Source organism: Megalobrama amblycephala, linkage group LG21, assembly GCF_018812025.1.
Source record: "Megalobrama amblycephala isolate DHTTF-2021 linkage group LG21, ASM1881202v1, whole genome shotgun sequence".
Classification (NCBI taxonomy): domain Eukaryota; kingdom Metazoa; phylum Chordata; class Actinopteri; order Cypriniformes; family Xenocyprididae; genus Megalobrama; species Megalobrama amblycephala.
This window is the reverse complement of record NC_063064.1, coordinates 13,763,457-13,790,783: the sequence shown is the minus strand read 5'-3', so window position 1 is coordinate 13,790,783 and position 27,327 is coordinate 13,763,457. Positions and strand designations below refer to the sequence as shown.

At 37.4% G+C, this 27,327-nt stretch overlaps 4 protein-coding genes across 5 annotated transcripts in view; all 4 read right to left on the bottom strand.

Annotated features, from left to right (window-relative positions):
- magi1b (membrane associated guanylate kinase, WW and PDZ domain containing 1b) overlaps positions 1-27,327 on the bottom strand; it is a 1,153,738-nt gene that overhangs the window by 771,748 nt on the left and 354,663 nt on the right.
- Positions 6,105-14,517, bottom strand: arrdc2 (arrestin domain containing 2). Of its 2 annotated transcripts, XM_048172279.1 has the most exons (9): positions 14,400-14,517; positions 13,931-14,207; positions 9,683-9,752; positions 9,431-9,578; positions 9,236-9,338; positions 8,894-9,150; positions 8,647-8,809; positions 8,385-8,539; positions 6,105-7,378 (listed from the first exon to the last, which is right to left on the bottom strand). In XM_048172279.1, the coding sequence occupies exons 2-9, from the start codon at positions 14,187-14,189 to the stop codon at positions 7,322-7,324; spliced, it is 1,212 nt and encodes a 403-aa protein (XP_048028236.1). In that variant the 5' UTR covers positions 14,190-14,207; positions 14,400-14,517; the 3' UTR covers positions 6,105-7,321. The 2 variants fall into 2 exon arrangements, with proteins under 2 accessions (XP_048028236.1, XP_048028235.1); XM_048172278.1 differs by lacking the exons at positions 13,931-14,207; positions 14,400-14,517 and adding an exon at positions 10,615-11,807.
- On the bottom strand, positions 14,965-23,685 carry si:dkey-13m1.5. Its single transcript, XM_048172275.1, has 8 exons — positions 22,625-23,685; positions 22,432-22,544; positions 22,245-22,345; positions 21,935-22,059; positions 18,291-18,403; positions 18,016-18,205; positions 17,593-17,681; positions 14,965-16,704 (listed from the first exon to the last, which is right to left on the bottom strand). Exons 1-8 carry the CDS (start codon positions 23,112-23,114, stop codon positions 16,564-16,566), a joined length of 1,362 nt encoding a protein of 453 aa, XP_048028232.1. The 5' UTR covers positions 23,115-23,685; the 3' UTR covers positions 14,965-16,563.
- Positions 25,006-27,327, bottom strand: part of homer3b (homer scaffold protein 3b) — a 28,734-nt gene continuing 26,412 nt past the window's right edge. Inside the window, 2 exon segments of the mRNA XM_048172286.1 lie at positions 25,006-26,327; positions 26,444-26,524. Of these exon segments, the coding sequence (XP_048028243.1) occupies positions 26,142-26,327; positions 26,444-26,524 (267 nt within the window). The 3' untranslated portion in view covers positions 25,006-26,141.

Sequence of the window (27,327 nt, the reverse complement as noted above, 5' to 3'; positions counted from 1 at the left end):
AATGACAAAAAATGTTCAGAATTCTTCCTGTGATGTATGTATATACATTGTTAGACATTGTTTGAAGAAAAACTGTAAGACAATATGCAGTATCAGGAGATGCAAGACACAAAGCTCAACAGGACATTCCAGAATCCCAAGTCTGTCATTAGATTTGAAGAACAGGCATAGTGAACATGTCATCCTGATTTCCTAATCCCTTCAATATCAGGTTCAATGGTGTTTTACGCGGCCTGCTGTAGTAATTTCGTCATTCACTGCTGCCAGTACTGAACAGCAAGTACTTTAAAACAAATACACAACAAATATTGTAATAAGTGAAACCCGAATCAGTGTGCTGCAAATAAACTAAGTGTCAGCAAAAGTTGACAGTGGTACGGGAGTTATTTAATGGCTGAAAGGTCATCGAGTTTGCTGTCACTTCCAGAATATACACTGACCTACATACTCTTTCTCTCTCCCTGTTTCCTTCTTTCTGTCCTTCGATCTTTTAATCCTGACCATCATACCTTCAAAGCCAGCCACAAACATAATTTTCTTCCCGTTTTTCTTTCTTCCTTCCTTCCTTATCAGATCTGTGGTCTTGTCAACACTTTAAATCTTATTGACAGTCACCATTTGAGTGTTTACGTCTGGTTATTCCCCTCAGTGCCGGTTGTTTACTTGTACATAAAGTATGACGTCAGAGAAGCAAGGATCTCTCCTGAGAGATCTATGAAAAGAAAATCACATTATTCCCAAACCTCCCTGTTTATACAGCAGCCCTCTTATCATGCTCCTGCCGAGTGGGAGTGTGTCTTGTGGTTTGGTATGCATCGCATTCTACCAATTATGACCCAAATTGTTCTCCTTTTCTCACAGTGTCATTGTTTTGAGTGGGGGTTTGTGGATAATGATGACTGTTTGGAAAGTTTAAAATGGGGAAGAGCTGACCAGAAAGTCTTACTAATGTCGGTATATGCACATGACTCAGTCAGTACTTCACAGTTCAGCATTTTGGAAACAAAATGCGCAGACGAAAGTTTAGAAGAAGCTTCCGTTTTTAACCGAAGGTGTTTAGAGTGCACTGTTAAACTAGGCATAGGTTCTCAGCACTCTTGCAGGATTACCATGTGTGGGAAATGGCAACTCCTCCTAATGGCCAAAGCTGGAACAGCATATGGCATACAACTTGTTGCTCTTAAAGGGGTAGTTCTCCAAAAAATACGAACTTTGTCATCATCTTCATGTCGTTCCAAACCTGTATGACTTTCTTTCTGTGGAACATGATTGATTTTTGACGAGCTGTTTTTATCCATACAATGAAAGTCAATGCGGTCCAAAACCACTTGAGGAAGAGTAAGTGGCAAAATTTGCATTTTTGCGTGAACTAAGGAGAGTTAAGGAGAGCCATTGGTCACAGTTACACCCTGAAGACACATTTCTCTAAAAAAAGCATGAGAGATGGTTTAAGGGATCTTCCACCCAAAAGTTCTTTGATCAATTACTCAACATAATGTGGTTTTAAACCCGTGGAACTCCATGAACGCTTTTCACATTTCCAGGTTCTCCAAAGCAGAAGTCGTGATAATTGGGTAAACCCTACACTTTCAGAAAAAAGGGTACAAAAGTTACACTTACTACCTACACTTCTGTTCCTTTTAGGTACTCTTTAATATATACCTTTAAGGTACCAATATGCACCCTTTCGGTACAAAAGTGCACGTTTTGAAAAGGTATTGCCCCAGTGACAGCTTTTGTACCTTTTTTTCTGAAAGTGTATTGTGGTGAACAGAAAGTATAACAAATATATTTTTGCGCTCCCATTTAGTTGAATGGCGAAAACAATAAATAAATACTGAGACATTGATTACGTTGGTCAGAAAAGAGAAAAATGTCAAATTTGCATTCACTCCCTCAGCAGTTATTAGGAACAGTGGCATTAACTAGTTTTCTGAAATTTAATGACAAGGTAATATAACACAAAGTATAGTGTTATAAATTTACATTTGATTTTTTTTTTTTTTAAAGGAAAATATAAAAACGTTGATAAATTTTCAGTTAATAACCATGGAAATTGTCTGTGAAATGAGTCCATATGCTTTCATTGTATGGAAAAGAGCAGCTTGGATGTTCTGCTCAATATAGTCACTGTGATTTTGCCAAGTATGAAATATTCCTGGATCAGCATATTTTGTTGATCCTGGAATAACATTCCCATCTGAAAATCTAACCCTAACCTACCCCTAAATCTAACCCTACCAATAACCTATCCCTAAAATCAGAGGGAAATGATATAACAATAACGCTGATGTAGACGCACCTAAGCCTGGTTGTAAGCCTAAACTTGTCACAAACTGCAAACTTGTCCCTCAAATCTGATTGGTTGATTGGAATGTTGTTCCAGGACCAACAAAGATGTTGATCCAGGAACAAGTCCTACTTGGCAAAACGACAGGTGAACCGATCCCTTTAGTGGTTGTCAAACTTAGAGTACAATGGAGTACTACCTATAATGAATTACTGAAGGGAAATGGCAGTTGTTTTTTATAAGACTGTGGTTCTGCAGGAGTTTGACCGCCACTATTGAGAGCAAAAGAGAGGGAGAAACAATCTTGGAGAACATCCTGTTCCTCTAGTATTGCAATTGTGCAATTGCAGTACAAAAGCTGCAAACACATCTTGTTTATGCTTTTTCAATTCACCAAGGAAAGATATGTACAAAACTTTCTTTTGACCTGAGGTAAATACATTCCTTCTCAGCCCCTCCATACATTCCTCACAATATTTACCATAGCTTCACAGCTCTGTCTGAGACCTGGACACGAGCCAGGAGCGGAGGTGGAACACAACGCCACGTGCAGCGCAGCCTGATGGGGGAAGTAACATGCATGTGCTTTTGACGCATTTAACAATTGTCGCCCATATCTACAGTGTTTGCTCATGTGCATGCAGGAATATATCAACAACACTTAATTCCTGGCCTTTGCCCCTTTTTTTGATTCATAATTGTGCCAAGATCCAAGTGCAGAATATTAAATGCAAATAGTTCAAGCATAAGTTTTGCTTTTTTATGTTTTTTTATCCTTTGCAATGATAATGATAACACAAGTGTTTTGGTTTGGGGCTAAACGCCTCCTAGTACCACATCAGTGGGAAAAATCTGACTTAATCTATTTGGCTATTTGATTCCGCATAATTTTCGGGAAACGGACAAAGCTCAGTGCTGTCCAAAGAGAACAAAGCGAACAGGCAGCTGGAAATGCAATAAACAACTCAGCCTTCAGACGCTCTCAGAACCTCCAAATGTGTTCGAAGATATATAGTGCAAACCAAAACAAGTGCGTTTTAAGTCATAAATGGGCATAAACAAGGTCAAGAAATGTGTTGTTTTTCGTCTGTGCGAATGTCTGGATATTTTTGGAGATTCCTTGACTGTAATAGTAGCCTCTTGATCTGCCCCTTAAGTTTCCTTGGTTTCCACGAAGTCCACGGGATTCACAGCAAACTGATCCACCCGTGTGAAGTCAACAAGCGTCTCACACCCAGATGCACAGCCTTGAACGTCATGTCTCCATGTAAGGAAGCCTCTCTAAGGACAGATAGACGCAAATATCACTGCTGATTTGTTTGTGCAGTTTAATCTAGTGACTTCTTTTTGATTTCCAATGTTTTCTTTTGCCTGTAGACATATTTAGACCATAAAATGAATGTGCCAAAAACATATTTAAGACATAATTCAATTGCAAATATGCATGCTTTAAAGTTTTATCAGCTTTAGTATAAGCTTTCAGGCAGAAAATGCTGTTATTTCTTGAGTGTCGCTACACCTGTTTAACTGGAGTTTTATTTTATACCAAACATACTGTTTACAGATTCATCTGTAGAAACTATTTTAGGAAGCAGATTCTCTGTTTGCTTTAAAACTTGTTTAACTTCTAAACCTCTAATCCGTGCTTCTAATCTTTATTTGGGAATTTTTGTTTTGTTTTGTTTTCTGTAAATGTCAATCACACACCAGTATCTTACAGGATAAAGTCAACATAAAATTTGACCTACAATTTATTTAGAATGCATTTTGAGTTTCATTTAGCTGCTTTTTGTTTTTCTGTGTAAACTTGTGCTAGACGGACACACTGTATTTGACCGTCGTGCTGTGATTCACTATGTTTTTCGAACACCATTTTAAGTAAAAAGCAGTTCAACTTTTAAAACTGTGTCGAGAGCTGAATTCTTTTTTATTCCGTCAAGCGACTTCTCTCGTTTTTAAAGAGTTAGTTTACCCCAAAATGAAAATTCTGGCATCATTTACTCACACTCATGTCATTCCAAACCCGTTTTGTTCATCTTCAGAACATAAATGAAAATATTTTTAATGAAATCTGAGAGATTTCTGTCCCTCCATTGACGGTCTACGCAACTACCACTTTGATACTTCAAAAAAGTTCAAAAAGACATCGTAAAACTAATCCATATGAATTGAGTGGTTTAGTCCGTATTTTCTGAAGAGATTGATCGCTTTATAATAATGAAAAGATTCAATTCAGGCTTATATTCACATATAAACATTCATCAATGCACACATAAATGATGGTAAACAGAAGCTCAAGCATGTTTGCTCGACATGTGAGAACCAATAAGGTTCAACCAATGAGCTCCCACAAGAACCAATGAGGTTTGTTCTCACGGGTCACGTGACAAGTTGTGCTTCTGTTAATGTTCGCTGATGAATGTTTATATGCGAATAAAGGCATAAATTCAATCTTTTCGTCAAAAGAAGTGATTGTGTCTTTTCAGAAAATTTTGACAAAACTGTTCGATTCATATGGATTAGTTTTACGATCTTTTTATGAATTTTTTGAAGCGTCAAAGTGGTGGGTATGTAGATGTCAGTGGAGAGATAGAAATCTCTCATATTGCATTAAAAAGAGCTTCATTTGTGTTAAGAAGATGAACGAAAGTCTCACGAGTTTGGAATGACATGAGGTTGAGTAAATAATGACAATTTTCATTTTTGGGTGAACTAACCCTTTAAATTCAAGAACGCGTTCTATGAGAACTTTACACCCGTGCCTCGTCTTACTGTGTACGATTTATCAGCACATGGTATTCCAAATGTTTTTACAATCTTTATCAAAATGTATTAATAACCTACTTCACAGTCTAATAAATTCCCAATAAAATCAGGTCCGACCTACATTTTCGTCATTGAATATCTTATTTGACCCAGTTTCTTGTTTTGTGAAGAAAAGAAGACGTTAAACCAACAGATGAATCAGCAGTGCTGGGGCTGAAACTTTACACAAACACACACAGGTATACATTATACACATTACAACATTATCTACTGTAAAATAAGGCATTTAGCGCCACAGTCTCATTTGCTTTTGTTAGCCATGAGCTCAAAGGTCTTTACATTGTCATAATGGAAAAAAAAAAAGATCCTTTGTGAGGCACCTCTGTTTTATTGTCCAGGGCAGGTTCTTTATGATAAGTGATTTTACTATGAGTCACTTACAAAAGCACCATGTGTTATGCTTACAGGATCAGGTGACCCTGATACAGTGTCGTGTTTTCAATTTATAAAAACTTTTCATGTCTTCCAAAACAAAGGTGTATTAATAGCAAAAGAATGCAGTTCTACGATGCTGTGTGTTTATAGATTCAATGAACTTGAATCATAATACAAAATACATTATTAACCTCATTCCCATAAGATTTTTTTTTTTTATGAGGTTCAATTTTGAATAAGTAAATATGGGTTTGTGAAAGAATGGAAGCATTTCAGAAAACAACACAGGAGGAAAAAGGACACTCTGTGCCTCAGGCTCTACTTATGTTATATATAGTAAAAGCACAACCCTCATGAAAACTGCTGTAGTCCTTTTGGATGGAAAACAAAGTTTTCATGTCAAATAATTGTATATGAGCTATGAACTCTGAATGCACCTTACAAGTAATGTATTTCGAACTAAAACTTTTGTTATTCTGAAATAAGCTGAAGCAAATATGTTGCTTAAACTGTACCTATCCTTTGTGTAATATTAAAAATGATAATATTATAAATAATGAAACATTCCATTATAATTATTTCCAAATTCATATGAAATAAAACACCATATTCATATGTTTTTCTTTTTTTATTTACTTAAAAGTGGTTAACAAAAAATATACTTGTCACAAATTTCAATAACAACAAAATCTATAAAATACATTCATTTGAAATGAGTGCCATAAACAATCACGGTCTTTAAACCTGAAGTTACACTTTTTCATCATTTGGAAATGAAGCAAGTCTGTGGTATTTTTGGAATGTTTGTAAGGACACTTCAGGGAGTCGTAACACTAGGAAAGCTTAACGTGACATAATCCCTGTAGTCGTTCATTGTTATTTCTAAAAAATAAAAATGAAAAAGGCACCTTGGATACACATGGCTCTATCTTTTTCCCCATTATTTGTAAAGCTCACTGTCAGGGGCTGTTCTAGCCCTGCATTTCGTTACCTCGAGCCACTGGCAAAAATGACAAAGAAAAATGTTTTTGCACAAAGAAAAGTTATCCTTGGTTATACAGACACATTCAGCAAAACATTAAGACATTCCAGGTCACAGACTTGACCTTTGTCAAGCCAGATGAAACTTACACCAACATCAAGTTGGAGCGGAGATGTTCTTACCCACTCCGAGGGGGGGTGGGGGGGAAGAATGCGATTTACTACTTTCAGGATTGACATTTGAAATTTCCCCCTCATTATTTCTTTAAAGCTTTAAGTTTTCCCTTTTGCATAGAATTACCCGTGCACACATGAACATTAAACCAATCTCTTTGGCTTATATCAACACCAAACGTGCCGTACGTGATGATACAGTTGTGAGAGAGGACGGCATCACATATGCCTGCTAACATCTACGGTGGCAGACTGCAGCCGGTTAAGAGGGACTCACCCCTCATTCACAGCAAAGTAAGGCACTATGGGTAGTATCTCTGAATGGCTTCCCACCCATAATTCTCTAGTGATCATGCCCAAAATTCCCTGATTCTACATACAGGTGCGACAGGCTACGAATCATTCTAGGCACAGAACAGAGTCTGGTCGCTCTTTGAGACACAAACATGGGCAGAACCTTTGTTCGCCCCGGTACTGAATGTCCTCTTTGTTTGTTGAAAGCGCTCTGCCTCGCCTAGTCCAGACATCTCCTCCTCTCTCGGCCCCACTGCAGGAAGCACAGATGCGAACGGCTCATACGAGGAACAAGTACCAGTCTCAGTCAGAGAGGCGTCCAGGAGAATCAAATCTCGGCTTTTGTTTCAAACATCAAGTGATGCTCAGCTGGCAGAGAGTTCAACAGGTCATGCAACGAGGACGCATGTTGGCGAAGGGCTGAGGGTTTGGATCCACCTATGATGAGAAAAACAAAAACAGAACATTTGGAATATGATGCTTTTCAAAAAAATATACTAGATTCATATACCAGTGGGTTGCAGGGAAAGAAAAAATTTCTTATAGGCAGGACAAAACGCTTCCTGTATCTTGTTTGTTGATGTCAAAGGCTGCACATCCAATCAAACGTAGTATTTTGGCCCTGTTTACACCTGGTATTGAGATGCATTTTGGTCGATCCGTTCACAAGTAGATAAGGAATTCATTCCCGCATCTGGATAGCGAGCTTCCCGTAATGTTTATGCATTAGGTCAGTAGGCGGAGAGTAGGAGGTCTTTTGTGGCCGTTCAAACATTCAACCATATGAGTAAATTCAATCCGGTCGAATGCGTTTGTGATCAAAAGTGGACAAGCTCAAAACATTTTAGACCCCGTTTACACTTGTATTTAGCGTCGTCCACTTGTGATCCGATCGACCAAAACACATCTTAATACCAGGTGTGAACAGGCCCTTTGATGCAAATTAATTTGTTTCTTTGCAGTCACTAAGCCATATTAGGAAGACGCCAATTTTGTGCCATTGCGTGTAGTAAAATATTGATATATTTTAACATTTGATTTTAACAGAACACAGTTTCTGCCTCAAAGTAAAATAAAAAAGGTAACTGTGAGAGAATGTTAAAGTCAAATTGTGAGCTAAAGTTGGAGTTATGACAAATAAAGTCACAATTGTGGTATTAAAATCACAAAAAGTCAAAATAGAGAGATTTAAAGCTGCAAATACAGTATATAATTTCCAATTATGGAAAAGTCACAAGACAAAGTTGTGAGATACAACGACAATGTGAGATTTTAAAAAAAAAAATATAAAAAAAGTTTTGTTTGGTTTTTTACTCTGAGGTGGAAACAGGCTTTTATTTTTTATTTTGGGTCCATTCTGAAGTAAAATCTATGTTCTGAAGTAAAACCAATTGAGATCTGCTGTCTTACATATATATTGTCTTGAATGTAACCATCTGCTCACCTCGCTGTACACTGGAGGTGGGCGTAATCTGAACTCCTGCACGTAGGCCATGAGGGAGCGCTGCAGTACGCCACTGAGGTCTTCTTCAGGTTGGACTGATGTGGAATTCTGGACCGCTTCCTCTTCTGTGACAACAGAGCTGTATTCTGGAGGAGCTGTGGTTAAAAAACAAGACTCAAGGTGAGTGACAGATAGTTCAGTGTATGACATCACTTTCAGGCTGATGAAAGAGAATGAAACCTAGGGCTGGGAATTTACTTACGTTCAGGTTGCTCAGGGATGGCCATGCGAAACCACTCCATGTTCACGCTGTACTGGCTGCTGATGCTAGATGTGCGACTGCCGAACGGATGCAGAGGGATTGTGCCCATCACCAGCGGAAGTTCCAGGGAAAGCTTGGATGTCCCAGGAACATCAACACACACCTACGAACATAATAAGCAATGTTTAGTAAAATCATTTAAAAGTTCGGTCAAAAGTTCAGTAGCTTGAAGGTCCAGCAAACTCACCCTGAGCATATATTCTACTTTGATGATGCGACACTGCAGAATGGAGGGGCCTACAGGAGGGATTTTGATGGCTCGGCCGTGCCAGGTCTCCCTGCGGTGTGGGCCGACTATGTCCCCACACAATGTGGCCACCACAGCTCGTTTTTGCTTCATGGTGCCTCTGGCAATGAAGGTCTGCGTCTGGGTGATGAAAGCTTTTGGCACCACGGAGCGAGAAGTAGAGTTGTCGAATTCAGCGAAGACTGGAATCACTTCACCTGGAGAGTAATAACCACATGTTAAGAGTTTCCGTGGCGAGAACTTGAATACGTCTTTTATGTGATGGTGGGTTCCTGTCCTCACCTGGTGTGTAGCCCTTGCGGTCAATCTTTGCAGTGATTGACACCTGCCCACAGTTGCGGTACCAGATGCGGGCCATCTTCTCTTTGGTTCCAGCTTGAGGTGCCTGAAGTAAAATGCCACCGTCACATTTTGGTGCACATGCCACCAAAATTATGAAGAGAAAATGACAAAGCAACAGATAATCTGAGCGCTTACGAGTAAACTAGGTGTGTTGATGTCAATGGGCTCGATAACTGTGAACTCTTTCTTGATCTTCTTGACGGTGGCCCATGGGCGATGCAGCTTAACCTTCACCCAATATCGAATGCTGCCGTGCTTCCCTTCAAAGGATGTCACTAGAGTTCTGACAGACAAAACACTTACATTAAAGCTCATTTCCTGGCGAAACTTTCCAAATAAAGCTCTCTGATAACATTTATATATGACTAAAAAGCAGCAAACACTTACTCCTCTGGCAGCTGGAAACTGAAAGGGTACTCGTGTCTCCCGGCAGGCAGTACTGTCAGTTCTCCATTATCTGGAGGGGAATAAAGGTAAAGAAACATAATTACACCACCAATAACTCACAAAAACATTAACCTTCAATTTTGTTAGTTATAAAAGGGACAAGGTAGAACTTTGTCGAAAATATTTCTCTAATTCAACAGTCTCTTGAATAATAACTAAATTAGTTTCTTCAGCGGCCATAAATACTGCTCACCATAACAATTAGTTTACACATTAACCAAACAGCTGTCGAAGCATGTTAAGTGTACCAGTTCACTCAAACTAAATGCACACCACACACAATAAAATGTATTATATAAGTTATATAGAAACATAGTATGTTGTGAGTGAAGAACAGACACATCTAAGTCGTTATCAGTCTTGACATCCGCCGTTCACAAGAATGAATCGATACCAGTCGAAGTCGAATATGTGAAACTAATCGATTAATCCAATTGAAAAACTGTTCTGAATGATTCGTTATCGAGTTCTGTTCTTTTTAATCAATTGTCTAATGATTAACATCAACTAAAGGTAAGACTATAAAAGGAGTAGGCTGTTTTTATGATAGCTTCATTCATCTTTCACTTTCATTATACTGAAAAGAGTGGCCAAAGTGTTTTTTAAAAATCACGTCCCACGTGAGAAATTAAGTCATGCGGTTTTAGAACGACACAAGGTGAGTAACAACAAAATTGATTTATTTATTTTGGGTTGAACTCCTTTAAGAGTCTACTCAGCTTGACTAACAGAGGAAAAGGGTTTAAATTGGGATGTTTGGACACTTTTGCACGCGCAAAAACATCTCGTCTCTGATGCCCAACACTGTCTAATAAGGCAGCCCACTAGCTTTAGATTGTCTCTGGCTGTGAATGACTGACTGACTGACTGACCTGCCTGCAGCAGCACTTCTCTCCGGTTCAGGTACTCCACTTCATCGCTGTAGTTCTGCGTGTACGCGGTGCTGGACCCAGCGCTGCGAGACTCGGTCCAGTGAACTTTAGCGAAACCTTCTGCATGCAACTTCAGCGACTCGACTTTACTCTCCGCCGAGAGCTCGAGCACAACCTTCCCTGAGACAACATCTCCACTGCTGAACACCGGAGGACTATCCATCTCCGGAGAATCAAACACGATGTCGAACTTTTTCAATTTGTCGAAAATCATCTTTGGTCTTGCAAAAGTTTTCCAAGTGCAGCCCTTAAAATATGTCGCCTTCAAATGTGTAAAGTCAAACAAAGAGCGAGAGGGTGCATTCGAGTGCAAGGAAGCTGCTCTTCCTTCAGTTTCAAAACAAAACTGAAGCTGTGCATGTTCCCTGGTCGGCCTTTAACTCGTGTGGGCGGTCTTACTGATTTTATTATGTAAGGCCTATGGCAGGAATCGCTGCCTGCTCATAAACATCTTAACTGGGTGTGGATAGAGAGCTCGGATGATTGATGCTTACAGGTTCTTAGACAAAAACAAGCTGACTGAGCATGCCCGAACCAGAGGAACCTCCCCGTGAAGAAGTTCAGAAAAACAAAAACTGGTTCATTCTTCGCTGTTGTGCTACTTTCTTGTCAATCATTTTTATGAAATATATGCATACCGGTATGTGAACTTCCTTTGCATGATATGATAATACAAATAAGGATTTAAAAGCAAACCATTTTAGCTCAAGCTCGAGAAATTAGTGACACTGCAAAAAGAATATGAATTGCAAACTAAGTGTTTGCCAAAAGGTGGTCGAACAAAAGTGCAAACAACACTTTTCTAAGACAGTTAAAGAGCAAAACAACTTGTTTCTTTGTTACCAGCGAAAAAAAGTTCACGTGTCGCCCTCTTGTGGCGGATTCGCTGCACTAGTTTTAGGGACTCGTACAGTTGTCAGTGTGGTTCGTTCTCCCCCTAGTTGTGTTAAATTGAAGTTACAACGTGAGGACTGTCACGTCTGTGCTGCCAAGAAACAAGCTGTTTATTTAGATAACGATAAGCAACCCAGGCAATACAATTTCTTAAACTGACACTGCGATATGTAATCACGTACCAAAACTATGTCTCAATATCCACAAGTATGGAAAAAGCATGTGCCGTTTGGATGCCTGCATCACTGCTCTCACAAAGTCTCACAAAGTGTCGAAAGTGATTGATAGATAATACCACTAAAATGCACACAAGGGGAAAAAACTACTATTTTATAAAATATTTAAACATAAATACAGAAAACTGTTGACAATATATTTTTGAACTGACACAAGAACTTTAATCTGCAGATGATACAAAATAGATGAATATCGACCAATTCATTTACCCTCAAATACAAGCAGACATAAGCCAGTGCCTGTAATGCATATTAATAATCATATTCATATCTGACAAAATATTGGCTGTGATGGCTGATCTGTCTATCCACTGCTTCATTTCTCTTTATCACTGAAAAGAAAAATTTGAGTGCAGTCTGTTTATATTCTGATAACCTTTAGTAACTTGGACATTTTCAGCTGGTTAAACTTAGAAATGAAAGTTCACCTGCTGTCTTAAAAATGTGAGTTAACTCAACTAAACATAAGTTGACACAACTTGAAGATGACTATTTATGAGTAGAAACAAAGGTTAAGACAATGCATTACTTTGTTTAAATTTTAACTTAAAGTAATGCGTTGTCTTGACTATTTTTGAGTTGAGACAAAGGTTATCTTCAAGTTGAGTTAACTCACATTTTTAAGGCAGCAGGTGAACTTTCATTTCTAAGTTTAACCAGCTGAAAAGGTTTTACAGTACAAAGTTTTATATATATAAAAAAATGAAATTAATAAAATATTTCTTCAATAATTTTTCTTAAAATAACTTGGGTACATTTAATTGATGAGCTTGGTTTTTGTGTAAAAATAAATGTAGCCTAAAATAATGTCAAAAATTTATAATAATGTAAAAAATTTTTTTAAATCATTACAGATAGTTGTCGAAATTATACTGTTTACTGTTATTGTTGTATAATTTATTTTTTTATACATCTTTAACTATCATGTTATATTAAGTATAGAGAAGTAAAACATGACCTGATTACCTGTAAATCAGTACTTCCTATAAACATTAACCCATAAGTGGCCTTTACTGTGATTTCAGCTGTGCTTTTATCCCCTTTCTGACAAGCATTTGGCTTGTGAAGTGCAGTTGGTCGTTTGTGTATTCCACCTAAACAGTTGAATAATTAACCACATCACACATTTGCTCAGCATTATCACTCCTGTGCCAGCTGTTAAAGGTCAGGAAGAAGAAGCCGGGTCCAGAGTAATCAACAAAACTCCAGCATGGCTGCACGCGTACTTAAGAGCTTTAAAGTCTTAAAGCCTCATCCTCCTGTTATTCCAAACCTGTATGGCTTTCTTTCACTATCATTTTCATGTATTCACAATAAATTGTGACCTGAAAATGCGAAGCCTAAAAAAATGGCATAAATATCATAAAATACCAGCAGCAGCAAACACAGAACGTTCCTAACATTCACATATGCTTCCCATATGGGAACCAAATAAGAACTTTCTGGGGAACATACAGGGAATATTAGGGGACTTTTCTCCGAACCGACAGGGAATGTTCTATTTATGTAAAGAAAACGTTCCTGGCTAACCAACATAAAACTTTATTAGGCCTATGTCTGTTTTGGAAACCAAAAATTGTTATCTTGGTATGACTCACGACAACGTGCCTTTTGGAGCCATATGATATGATAGTGAGGATTGGAAACTCACCGTTGTGTTGCGTACGTGGTCATTCATTGATAAAACTGATATCTGACTCAACTCATTGAGGATTCTCTTAAATACATGTAAGTAGTTACGACTTTTTTTTCGTGGACCAAAGATTCGTTCGAGTCGAATCTGTTCACAGAATCGGTTGATCCAGTTTACAAAAAAAATATTTTTCGTTCACAATTTAGATTCTGATTCGCCTGTTCCATAGGGTTACAGCAATAAATAAATAAATAAAACTTTAGTTTTTATGAACTAAAAAAAAAACCGTTTCAGATGATTTGGAATATCCTGCAAGAGTTTTATGATTTTTGAGATACCTATGTTGATTTTGGCCCGCTTTTGCGATAAACATCAGTTACCATTTGTAAGTTCATTTTTCTTTTTGTGTTACACAGATAAAAGTCTTTATTTTTGAATAAACCGTCCCTTTAAATATCTAAGTTAGTGAGTGGATAAATCCATGCAAACCCACCTCGGATAAGGTGCTGTCTCTTCCTGAAATAGGTTATCTTGGATGTGTAGTCGTTATAGACTGTGTTCACTCCGACACTGCGGTTTTCCAGCCAGTGGGCTGTGGCGACCCCTCTTCCCAGCACTCTCATGGCTCGGACTTTGATCTCCCGGTTGAGCTCCAGGACCACCACGCCAGTGATCATCTCTCCACTGCTGTACACAGTATCATCCGGACCGTCCAGCTCAAGAGCAAAGAGTTTAAAGCTTTGGAAAGCCATAACTATGATGCACAAAATCTAGAGTTTAAGACATAAAAATAAACGATGTAAGTTATCTCTTGTGATTACAGACGTTAAATGCATATACCAAGAAGCAAGTACAGTGCTTAATTCAAACGTCGACTCGTTACAGTCATTAAAGTTCAGTGTTAACCAGTTAAAACGTTACTAAGTTACATAGGTGACATTACAGCAAGGTCAAAAACGTACCTTTCACTTTTAAAAACCCACAAACTGCGTGCAAGCCACAACACAGCGAGAGTAGAAGTTAAATGCACTGTTGTTTGGGGACCGCCCACTTTCGATTGTGCACCAATAAGAACTAGACACACGCCCTTTTGTGGTTTTAACCACGCCCTTTCGCTGATGTAAATATGCCTCTGAGCAGATGTTTCGGACAAGTGTATAACGGGTCTTGCGTTTTTGAAGCCATAGGAAAGAAGTTGTTAATCGATATATGTAATTTTAACAGTTTTGTTTATTGTTGTAATCCTGCCCAGCGGGATTCAGTGGTGTTCAAACGTCTGAGACGACATAGATTTAAACCAAATTTAGACCAATTTAAAACAAAATAATAAGTTAGAAATAGGCTATTTAATATTCTGCTCTATTTCAAAGGTCTCGGTCTAAACAAACAAGCAGCACGAGTTGAGGGACAAAATAAAACAGCCTACTAAACACTGAAATACATATAGGACAAATACAAAAATACTTTTTTTTTTACATTTCAATTATGCTGATATAACGAAAACAATTGTATTAAATTAGAAACATACAAAGTAGAAGGACTCTTTTAATATTGTCTCAGTCTTTTGGACCCCTGCCACCACACACATACATGATATGACATGATAATGACAATATTCTTATCTGTGTTGATTTGCAAAGGCAATAAGATGTAATACCAGGTGTGTCAAAGGCTCAAACCCCTTCAAAACATCACTAAAAATGAAATGTTGAATTGGTGTTTGCATAAACACCAAAAAGCTTAAGTTCAAGGTTACAACTTGTAACAGGAACAGATTTTGTGTTTGAGTGTGAGAATGCGAGGCTGAATTCGACACGGCACCATTACTCCAACAGATGGTTTGATAACACACAGGCTCTGTTTAAATAAGGTGCAGGTAGAGGATCATGCCACTTCAGTACACAAACACAGACCTGCATGGAGAGGCTGTGCACTGGCAGACAGCAATATGTTTAACTGGGTATCCTCTGGCACGCTCCCATGATATTTTGCACATGCCTTAAATGGTCCAAATGTGCTGTGTGAGGTCAGTGAGTTAGTCACCGTCTGACACACTTAGTGATGTGACGTGTAGCCAAGTACGGTGTCCCATACTCAGAATTTGTGCTCTGCATTTCACCCATAAAAGTGCACACACACAGCAGTGAGTATTGAACACGCACACCCGGAGCAGTGGGCAGCCATTCTTTTTTTTTTCTTTTTTTTTTGCAGTGGCCAGGGAGCGATTGTGGGTTAGGTGCCTTGCTCAATGAGCGCCGTTCATTCACTTCCTGCCAGTACTGAGACTCACAACCTTCGGGTTTCAAGTTCGACTCTCTAACTATTACTGCCCCCAAAACACTTCTTGTAGTCATTAATACCATGTGTTCCAGATTGCCATTTAACCTTGAGCTTCCACACACACACATTTGATCTGTATAGGACATGTTTTGTTGTCATAATACACCTCAAAGCGCTCTTTTATGCTGATAAGAATTTTTCGCACTCATGGTTATGGAGGTAATGATGTTGTGTGGCAAATTCTGATGTGAATTTGACAGGACATATCACTCTTAGAAGAAAAGGTTCTATGTAGAGAATGTAGGGTAATACTTTTATATTTAATGGGTTATTTTTTTCTAGTGATAAAGTGTTTACGAGCTGTATAATTCATAAAATGTAATAAAATTAAACTAAATCAATAAAATGATTCCATAATGGGAATCCTAAAAAGGTTCTATATATGAAGCGACTGACAGGATATATAGAACCTTATCTTTTAAGAGCATACATAGACAAAAGTGATGCTTTGAAAGTTTTTAATATTTTAATGTTTAAAGTCAAAAGCAAAAAAAAGTTCTCCACTCTAAACAAATGTCCCTGTATGGTAGTCTGTGATCAAAAATATATTTCAACCAAATCAAGTTCATCAATAAATAATAACAAATAGTAATTGTTTCTATTTGTTCTTATTGTATGATGGAGTTGAGCTGGATTTTGTGGATTGTGTTTAAGGTCGAACACCTGATAATACTCACAGACTGGCATAGAGGCTGAGGAATGATTTCAGCTGATTTTCCTGTGCTAAAACCATTAAACATTTGTTTAGAGTACAGACTTTTTTTTGTAATTTATATGTTTTTCGACTTAAAACGGCATGTGGCTGATGTGTTGTAGGGGTGGGTTGTCCAGGGATGCCTTGCAGTAGGGCTTGGGCGCAAAAGCTTCATTGTGGGTTGTCCTGAAGTCATGTTTGCTGTGCCGAGGCCTAATATGACTGTCCTTAACCTAGAAAGAGATCAGCACAAGGTCAAGATCCACTCTAAAACTTAGTAAACTTATAACACCTTAAGGGCCAGTACACACCAAACCGACATAAAAAAAAACTAGCAGCGACAAATGCCGAGGGTGGTGTCGATTCATGTCGGCTGCATCTGGGCAAAAGTTAAGCTTGACCACACCGCAAAACCTACCCGATGGCCAACTAGCATGTACATTCTGCAACTGCGTGAGAGATAATAACCGCTCACAACAGCAGATGACAGTAGTCTGTATTTGTCATTCAAAAAAAAAAAGAACATGAACTAGGAGTGTAAATATACAAACCATAAACAGCAGAGCTCCCTTAAGATTTTGAATATGAATCATGCTGATCAGTTTCACTTCACTTCAGTTGTCTTCACTTATATTAATTAGGTTACATACAGCTATGCCGTTATGAAAATATTTTTGTGAAGATGAAGGTAATATTATAAACGCCTTCTTTGTGTGCTCTCTTGTCGTTGTCACTTTTGTTTTTCTTCTCATGAGCTGGTTTACAAAGCCAATCAGAGTGATCTTGTTTCCCGTTTCAACATGCTCAATTGGTCGGACAAAAGCCAACAAAGGTAACTGAACAACTAGGCCTATTATACAACCCCCAAAAGGGGAAAAACTCTTCATAAATATTTGGTAGCATCAGACAAAATGCTCTATTTAAACATAATCACTGCAATTTTATGGAGACTTTAAGTAAACTACTTATCACATGGCTTAAACCAAACTTTTACACCACCAAGGCCCATCTCATAGCTCAAGAAAAAGAGACCAATGTCTATGTTTACTTTTCATGGACTGCAGAATAAATGGGAAACCAGTGAACTGGAGTTTATCTGATGTGAAATGTAAATATTTTACCTGCTGAAGCTGGCTAGGGCTCAATTCCTGTCTTCTAGAGTTCAAGGGGACAAAATCTTTTTGCACAGTTGTAAGCATCCGATCTGGTGCTAAAAAACAAGAAGACCAGAGAAATATTTGAATTTTGACATTTTATGTTATTTTTAGCCTAAACATTCATGAGGTCTTTTTTTAATGAACATTTAATCTTTGTTTGTTGTAGGTAACCTAAAAATATTCCCGATGTAATAACATTTAAATAATATATATATACACATATATGAACCAACCTGACAATATTTGATTTTAAGGGTCAGATCAGGTAGAAATAGCTCTAAAGTAACAGCTGCCTATACACACTTTTTACAGAGTAAGGATATGATGTGCATTAATGCGAGCAGGTCACTTTAGGTGACTATTCAATGGTTAGTAAAGCAAAAGTACCTTGCTCAAGCAGCACATAGCTAGGTGGGTAAACGGGTGGCTTGGGACGGACCACCTCTTTTGATGGGAACTGCTCCTGTGATGTTGTGCTGTAGAATCTTCCAGCCAGATCAGGCCACCCGAATTTTACATCGCTCAAATTCCTGATACCGGCACCATTCACATGCACTGGGAACTGTGCGCGGTCTATCTGATAAGGCAAACACCGCTCGGTTAGGAAACACACACTTTGTTTTTACATCTTCAAGCAAGAGGCGAGATGCAACAGATCACACCTTTGGGAAGAAGCACTGGTTTGTTGTTGACAGTCTTTCTTGGTTGCCTTTAAGTATCTCTCCTTTGAACACAAAGCTGAGGTTCGGGATTCTGCGCTCTAGGTGAATAGGGCCTGTGAAAACAAACATGAGGTAAAGTTTAACAAAAAAAAGCGATTAGCTTGATTTGCTCAGTGTGTGATGAATGTAAAGCAGAAGCTGAAGGCATGTTGATGATTGAATTAGAGTTGTGACGTTCGCGAACGAACCGATTCTTTTGAACGGCTCATAAACATGAACGATGGGAGCCGAGTCGCGGCTGGAGGGGAGCCGTTCTTTCTGTCGTTCTTTTTTCCTATGCGTGTTTCACACAGATGCACACAAATAAGCTCCTCCGCGAGACAGAACAGTTATAGGGGGAGGGGCGCACCCAGCGCAGGCCAACCCTTTATAGCGTGATGATATTAGTTATTAGTTGTGCACGCATCCTTCACGTGAGTACTCCAGTGGAAAAAAACCCTGCGTTCCTCTGTCATTGGGTAGGAGCGGAGCCATGACGTGTGCACGCTGCCGTCACATTTTTCACTAAAAGCTGTTTTGCACAGACATTCATTGCAGCCCACTTTGTTATTGTTCATTGACTTGAAGGGGCTGATGTCCTATTTGCAAAGTTTACAGTAGTAATAGTATGTAGTATGTAGACATTTCCATTTTACTTATTCTAATTTTATCTACTTTAAATATTTTTTGTTTTCTATCAAAATGTTCTTGTGTGATAACAATGTTCTTGTGTGGAAGTGTTTGTAGTAAAAGCTGTTTTGCACAGAAATTCATTGCAGCCGGCTTTGTTTTTGATGTTTATTTGTGAGTAGGTATTGTATGAATAACATAAGTCAACGTAGCTTTACATACACACACACACACACACACACACACACTTTGTACTAAAGGTAAATCCAAAATAGTGATGTCACTGTCTAAGCAGAGGGATTTGTGCAACCCTATGGAATATAGTCCACACATGACAAATGAGGTAATAATCAATATTTCAGAATAATTCAAACTCAGATATTGGTGTGTGATATCCGAGTTTTAATTATTTGACTACAAATCTCACCTCATCATTCCTCCCAGTGATTATTTCCAGGATAAACTGAGATGCCCCCAAGCTGGCTTCTTAAAACTGACTAAATATTTAAAAAGAGCCAAAAGAGCCGTTCTTTTGAACGGCTCTTTGAAAGGAACGGATCGCGAAGATCCGGATCCCCTCAAAGAGCCATAAATCCCATCACTAGATTGAATCTACATGAAATTCACAAAAGTTAGTCAGGAATGTTTGAAATGGCACCATCTGCTGGCTAATGCTGTGCTTTTATGAGAAAAAAAAGCCCAGTAAACAGATAAACCGGATTTGCATTTTTTTTTAAAAGAGAGCCCAACTCTGAATACTATATATATATATATATATATATATATATATATATATATGTGCACTGAATGTGTCGACACAAATATGATGATTCCCTTGTGAGGAATAAATATACTGTAAAGGTAGCTATAGATTTTCATATATAAACCCTTTAAAATAAAATAATAAAGAATACAAATCTTCTGAATTAATATCATGATTTTCAGTCTTTAGAAAGCAGAATTGAACCCTTCGTCAGGAGTTTGACTTGACAGGCGATCTAACCAATCATAATGCCAAATCTGTCCATTTTGTCCGACAAAGCAGTCAGGAGTTAGAAGATTAATGTAGGTGGACGTCAACTTGAAAAATGGTGTGTACTGACGTCTTGCTGCGATTGAAACAACATTCCTTATGATGTTCATTCATGTTTATTTGATGCAATAAATTAACTAGAAGGAAGAGATGATATCGGTTCACGAGCCGCTTGATGAGGCGCTACAGCAATCTGTCACGACACATTAAAGAGCCACAAAACGGTATTTATTGTTTACATTTCTTTAAAAATGACAAAATTTGAAATCTGAGACATTGTTTCATATCAAAAGTAACCTGCTCTGTCTTGATTGTTGACGCGTTGTCAGTGTCTTTTTTGCTCCGTGATGTATTTTTCACTGCGTGAGAATATGATGTGTGGCGAAAGATCGGCATGGCTTGTCGGATGTAGCAACAGTAACTAAAGGGGACGGGTCTTTGCGAACGGTCAATTAAATAATAATAATAATAATAATAATAAATAAATGAATAATTAAATAAAATTAATTAATTAATTAAAAAAACAATAATATTAAATCTGAAAAAGCAATAAAATATTACATTTAATTAAAGGAATAATTCACCCGAAAATCATTTACTAACCCTCAAGTTGTTCCAAACCTCTATTCATTTTTTCTTCTGCTGAACACAAAAGAAGATATTTTGAAGAACAAACAGTTGATGGGTCCCATTGACTTCCAGAGTGGTTTTTTTTTTTTCAACTATGGAAGTCAATGGGGCCCATATTCTTCAAAATATCTGATGACAGAATTTTCATTTTTGGGTGAACTATATATATGCACTGAATGTGTCGACACAAATATGATGATTCCCTTGTGAGGAATAAATATACTGTAAAGGTAGCTATAGATTTTCATATATAAACCCTTAAAATAAAATAATAAAGAATACAAATCTTCTGAATTAATATCATGATTTTCAGTCTTTAGAAAGCAGAATTAACCCTTCGTCAGGAGTTTGATTGACAGGCGATCTAACCAATCATAATGCCAAATCTGCCATTTTGTCCGACAAAGCAGTCAGGAGTTAGAAGATTAATGTAGGTGGATGTCAACTTGAAAAATGGTGTGTACTGACGTCTTGCTGCGATTGAAATAACATTCCTTATGATGTTCATTCATGTTTATTTGATGCTATAAATTAACTAGAAGGAAGAGATGATATCGGTTCACGAGCCGCTTGATGAGGCGCTACAGCAATCTGTCACGACACATTAAAGAGCCACAAAACGATATTTATTGTTTACATTTCTTTAAAAATGACAAAATTTGAAATCTGAGACATTGTTTCATATCAAAAGTAACCTGCTCTGTCTTGATTGTCGACGCGTTGTCAGTGTCCTTTTTGCTCCGTGATGTATTTTTCACTGCGTGAGAATATGTGTGGCGAAAGATCGGCATGGCTTGTCGGATGTAGCAACAGTAACTAAAGGGGACGGGTCTTTGCGAACGGTCAATTAAATAATAATAATAATAATAATAATAAATAAATGAATAATTAAATAAAATTAATTAATTAATTAAAAAAACAATAATATTAAATCTGAAAAAGCAATAAAATATTACATTTAATTAAAGGAATAATTCACCCGAAAATCATTTACTAACCCTCAAGTTGTTCCAAACCTCTATTCATTTTTTCTTCTGCTGAACACAAAAGAAGATATTTTGAAGAACAAACAGTTGATGGGTCCCATTGACTTCCAGAGTGGTTTTTTTTTTTTCAACTATGGAAGTCAATGGGGCCCATATTCTTCAAAATATCTTCTTTTGTGTTAAAATTCATACAGGTTTGGAACAACTTGAGAGTGAGTAAATGATGACAGAATTGTCATTTTTGGGTGAACTATCTATGGTTTAAACAGCTTGAGAACATTATATGGCATAAAAAAAAATACATGGCATACAATTATTGTACATACCACATTTATGTTGACGAAATTCCTCAGATGAGGTTGTTATCCATTTTTCATCAACAAGTTCCCGGAGGTTGATGGGCCGAGATTTATTTATCTTGGGAAGCAGATATTCCCTGAATTTAGCAAAGCTGTTAAAAAAAAAAAAAATTTTTTTGATTATCCACATTATGCTATGTTAGATTTTTCTCATACTGCTCTCAACCTAATATGACAAACTGTAAAGTAGATGTGATCAAATGTTATTTATAGAGCTTTTATACACATTTTGTGTTTATGCTGCGTGCTGAAGCACGATGGATATCAGTAACGTTACCTGTGGGCACCTGATTCACTGAAGGAGGTGGAATACGTTGTCTGTTTGTTCAGTATCTTTTCTCGGTCTCCCATCGCTACAGATGAATACTGAATTCGTTGCTGAATGTAAGACAATGAAAGATGATGTTTTTGAACTGCAACATTAACTTACACTCTCCGAAGCCACTGCAAATGATAAAAAATACCTTCTCTGAGGACTCAATAGGAGAAGGAGTAGGACACCATCTGTACTGGAACTGCTCATGATAACTGGAGCTGAATTGGTCCTTTTTGTCCTCGTTCAGACTTGATCCGACACCTTATTGATAAAAAGAAAGCATCTTATATCTACTCATAAAATACAAAAGGTCAATGGACGGTGAGTATGCAGTAGGCTACCTGTGTTCAGCGTTTCCTGTGTCCTGGGGACTGGGGACACTTCATGTTTGGTGTAACTGGATCTGTAGGTAGTTTCAGGACATTTGCTCCCCGGCAGAGCTATCCTGACTGCAGTGGTGGGACGAATTAGATGGGCTGCAGACATCGGAAGGGTCTTGAAGTCTGATTGAGTGGTCTCAAAGTCTCCACAACTGTTCCCAGAATGCATTTTAATGTTTGTGCTCTGCATCGTGAGATGGGTTAACATTGGCTGGAAGACATGGACTGGTGAATGGGATGGGAAGGACAGCGCTGTCTCTGTCTGGTACATTCCCAGGTCATTGTGGTCTCCACGCTGTAAATGTGCTGAGACAGGCTGAAGGATAATATCTCTTTTCTGCACGGCGGTGTTGTCCACTACTTTAAAGTGGCTCTTGTTAGTTGTTCTATACATGCCGTTTGCTCCATCCAAAAATGGGACATTTGAAATCCTCGACTGAATCATCTTCATAGCGTCACGAGCAAGTAAACGTATAGCGTTTTTCGAGATTTTAAAAAGCAAAAAATGTGCTATTTAAATCTATTGAAGCGTTTAAAGCAGCTCACTCACCAAATCTCTCTCCTGCATCGAAGCATCTATGATGTCACCATTCTTTTTTTGTCATAATGATGCTGGTGAAATGCGCCTCTCCACAATTCCCGCCAATATCGTTCAAATGAATACATGTATGTTATAAGAAATATATGCTGGTTTACATTGAGTTATGTAATATATACATACAATTATTTTACCTTGTAATCTTGCTACGTTCTTGTCCAAACACAAAGGCAAAGGGGGGTCGGGGACTTTTCAATTTGTTGTGGAGACATTAATTATTAAATGTTTTCCAAGACAACCATTGTAGCGGGTCTCTGTGTTGCTCACTCAAGTTATTTGGAGATGTCAAAGTGGTTTAACACATTTTAGGACGCTTACTGAACCCTCCACATCTTTTTGATATTAAGTATTTAGAGCATGCTCTTTTAGATTGAGAACTTTTAATCTTCAGTAGGTGGCAGTATTGGGTCAACTGCAATCAGGCACATTTATAGTGACCCCAAAACAGTAACAAACTTAACTTTTAAATATACAAGTATATATTGTTAGATCGTGTCGATATACTGCTGACCAAAATAAAATGTTAGATCGAATCTTTACTCCAGGAATACTGGATCAAGTCTATTTACCAGATCCCGTCAGAAGACATCCGGTTTGTCTGGTATCCAAAACTGTCAGCAGTTTTGTCTGACACCCATAACAGACTGAGGTTGACAGAGGAAGCCGTGAAATAGCAGAAATCGGAGAATGAAATAAAGAGCAGTAGTTATTGAATAAATAAATGTTATTATGTATAACATTTATATAATAAATGTTATACAAAAACAGAAAGCAATACTTAACTGTTGAAAAATTGAAAAGGAGACATTCTCTTTTCTCTCATGAAGACAAACATTACTTGAAACCATACATTTATAAGATCAAACAAGAATAAAAAAGCAAGGAAAGAGCAAAGAAATAATAAGTGACACAATATAAAATATATAATGAATAAATGACTAAATGATAAATTATTATAAATGAATAAAAAAAAATGTATGGTCATTCTCAAAGCTATACATACAGGTTGCTATTAAGAATCCTTAGTTACAGGTTATAATTTATATATTATATTCACAGTTAACATGTATAATTTATTTAAATTGAATGTAAATGTATGAATGGATTTGCATTATATAACAAAATATCAATTCAGGTGGCAAAAAAACAAACAAACATTTGTTTGCAGATGCCACTTGGTTTAATATTTTGTTAACAATGCAATGATATTTAGACATTTTTAAATAAGACCAAATACTTTTGGGGCCACTGTGTAACAGAATGAGTTACTAGACCTTAATTTGCCCAAATTATTAAACAAATGATTAATAATATTCACTATATTCAGCTTCACTAAACATAAATAAAATAACACATTTAATGTTTCATATTTTGCCTGAGGACAGGGATCATGAGAAGAATCCATGTTTATATTTTCCATCATATTTTTCTAAGTGTCATGCATCATTCTACAGTGAAGCACTTTTCTTACTTAATTAAAATTCTGATTAAAAAAAAAGAAGCTACTTTGGAACCCATTTTGTTAAAAAAACAGTAACAATGCATCATAAATCAATATTACACCAAAACACATAGTAAAGCAATCAGTGCAGCACTTTATTCCTTTATTAAATTGTACTTTATGTCATGCAACTTAACCTAATAAATAACAATTTTCTAAGTATCATTCTTCATAAAGTATCATAAAGGCTATCTTGGGGTGGGGGTGGGGGGAGCAACAGTTAAATTAAAGGACATGTACACATAAAGCAAATACTTTTATTGGGAATTCATATAAAACCAACAACAACAGGCACACAATAGAAAAATAGTACATGTGCAAATGTCTTTGAGGTTATAGAGCAGATGTCCAAGCAAGAAAAAAAATCAACAGTTAAAGTGAATGTTTAAGCTAAAGACATGTTTTTAAAAAGAGGATAGTATAAAGGTGGGTATAAAGATGCATGTTGACGTATTGAAAACGATAGCGGTCTATAAAAAGTCTAAAGTGTTTTTCCTAAAGGGTTGTTGCAAGTGCCATTCTGAACTAATGGAATCAGACAGTGAAAATTGAATTGAAGTATTCTGCAAACCAGCTGATCCTTGCAGAAATGCATTAGATTTATAACTACCTACATATTTAAACAGACAGCAGCAAACTAGTTAAAATGATGAATAAATTAGTTAATGAAAAAGGGAAGTTAAGGTTAACCATTCACTCTTGTCATCATTTGTTACTAAGAGAAATATCATGTTTTGTTAGTGCTATGTGCTTTGATTTCCCTGCTGCTCTTCAGCAAACTTTATGAGGCATGTAAGAGAAACTGTAAGTTCAGCAAATCACTTAAATGTCCTAACAGAGACATGCTGGTGTCTGTAAATATTGAGATATTTTTTTATTCTTCAGTTCTAGTTATGCATCTAACAATAATACTGGTAAATACATTGAACGGTAGCTTATATCTACAGAACGTTCTGTTCAAAGTCTTACTCTAATTACTCGTCTAGAAACCTAGTCAAAACCAATCACAGATCTCAACAACAATTTCAACTATATTGATATCTAGTACCAATAAACAGGTCTAAAAGCTGTGGACAGTTCTTTATGGTCTTCCTCATGACAATTTTAATCAAACAGGCCCTGTTCTATGGGCGTGAAACACCTTGTAAGTTACACCAATGGCTTTAAGCTCTCAGGAAGCAAATGTGGAATGCGGATGCAAATATTGTCCTAAATTCAGGTATTGTCATGCTACTTATCACCTCTCTAGTTTTTACTACCAGCCTAGTACCTTGATGAACCGTTGAGTTGTGCAGCTTGGGAAGATTCCAGTAGAGAACAAGTTCTCATCTACCTCATATTGGTGGTTTTGCCATACAATATTTGTCCAACCCCAGCAGTCATTTCTCCAGGAGCTTGGCTAGGTTCTGTCGCAGGTCGCTTAAGTCGTAGATCTTCACATCTAAAGTTTCGATGACCTTCTGCACCGCACTCTCCGCCCTGTTATGGGCATCCTGGGAGGAAGCTAAAGCACTTTCTGCCGCTTGCACTCGTTTCTCCAACTCGGAGTTCTTCACTTCCAGGTCCTAATGCCAAGACAAATAAACATTCATCCTTAGGTCACTAAAACATAATCATATTTATACAGTGAAGTCCGAAGCTAGTGAAAATACTTCTGTTGTAAGTTAATAAAGAACTGTACCTGCATCCTTTGACTGGCCTCTTCCTTTTCTTTCTCCAGCTCACTAAAATCTGGTTTCTTGCCCCGCAGAGTCTTTATTTCCTGTAATAACCATTTTTAAATAAGAAATATTCTTTACTAACTTCATCTTACAAGTGAAATGAAACAGGAGTCCTACTTTATTTTCAATGGAAATTCATTGGATTTAAATGGGCTGTTTTATAATACTTTTTTTTTAATTTGAAACAGATGTTGAAAATACAGTGTCTGGAGTAGCTGTGCAGCTTACGGTGTAAAGAGAGCACTATTGAATATAATGGGATCAGTCTAGTTCTGATGTGTCGCAACACGTCATAAATGTCCAGTGTAGATATGGTGAATCTAAAGTTTGAAGGCGCTTCTCAATTTGTGTGTACGCTATTCTGTGGCGTTAATTGTGCGAGTAGTGTGCTCACACTGAATGTTCCAAAAACAAAAAGTGCACTTTGAATACCCAGAAAAAATGATGTGTGGAATGTTGGGCAATGGAGTGGTGGAACTATGACGTTACTTTGTATGCCAATCGGCAGTTAGCATCGCGCTGGCGCGCTCAACAAAAACCCAATAGGTTTTTCCATAGGCTTTTGGATTAATCGCAAAAAATAAGTTCTGTGATCAACAAAAGTTTATGATACTTATCCATCAAGATCAGTGTTGTGGAAAGTTACTTTTAAAAGTAGTGCATTACAATGTGGTGTTACTCCCTAAAAAAGTAACTAATTGCATTACTTTTTCTCACCTGTGCTGGGCTTGCTATTTTGTTTTTTTTAATAACAACAAAAAAAGTTCTATTTTTGGCAAACGTTAAGGCCCTTTCGCACCAAAAGCGGAAGGAAATGCATATTTACACCTGTACAGTAGAGGGC

Bases quoted from the DNA above. Each gene is read 5' to 3' on its own strand.
- arrdc2 (XM_048172278.1), bottom strand. From the start codon at position 10,888: ATGATTTTCGACAAATTGAAAAAGTTCGACATCGTGTTTGATTCTCCG. The intron at 9,753-10,614 runs GTCAGTCAGTCA...ATTCCCCTCCAG, and splicing joins AGAAGTGCTGCTGCAGGCAG to ATAATGGAGAACTGACAGTA. The intron at 8,810-8,893 runs GTGAGTTTGCTG...TTATGTTCGTAG, and splicing joins AAGTAGAATATATGCTCAGG to GTGTGTGTTGATGTTCCTGG.
- si:dkey-13m1.5 (XM_048172275.1), bottom strand. From the start codon at position 23,114: ATGAAGATGATTCAGTCGAGGATTTCAAATGTCCCATTTTTGGATGGA. The intron at 22,346-22,431 runs GTATTTTTTATC...TCTTACATTCAG, and splicing joins CTATTGAGTCCTCAGAGAAG to CAACGAATTCAGTATTCATC. The intron at 16,705-17,592 runs GTAAAATATTTA...ATCTCTTTCTAG, and splicing joins GCCCTAGCCAGCTTCAGCAG to GTTAAGGACAGTCATATTAG.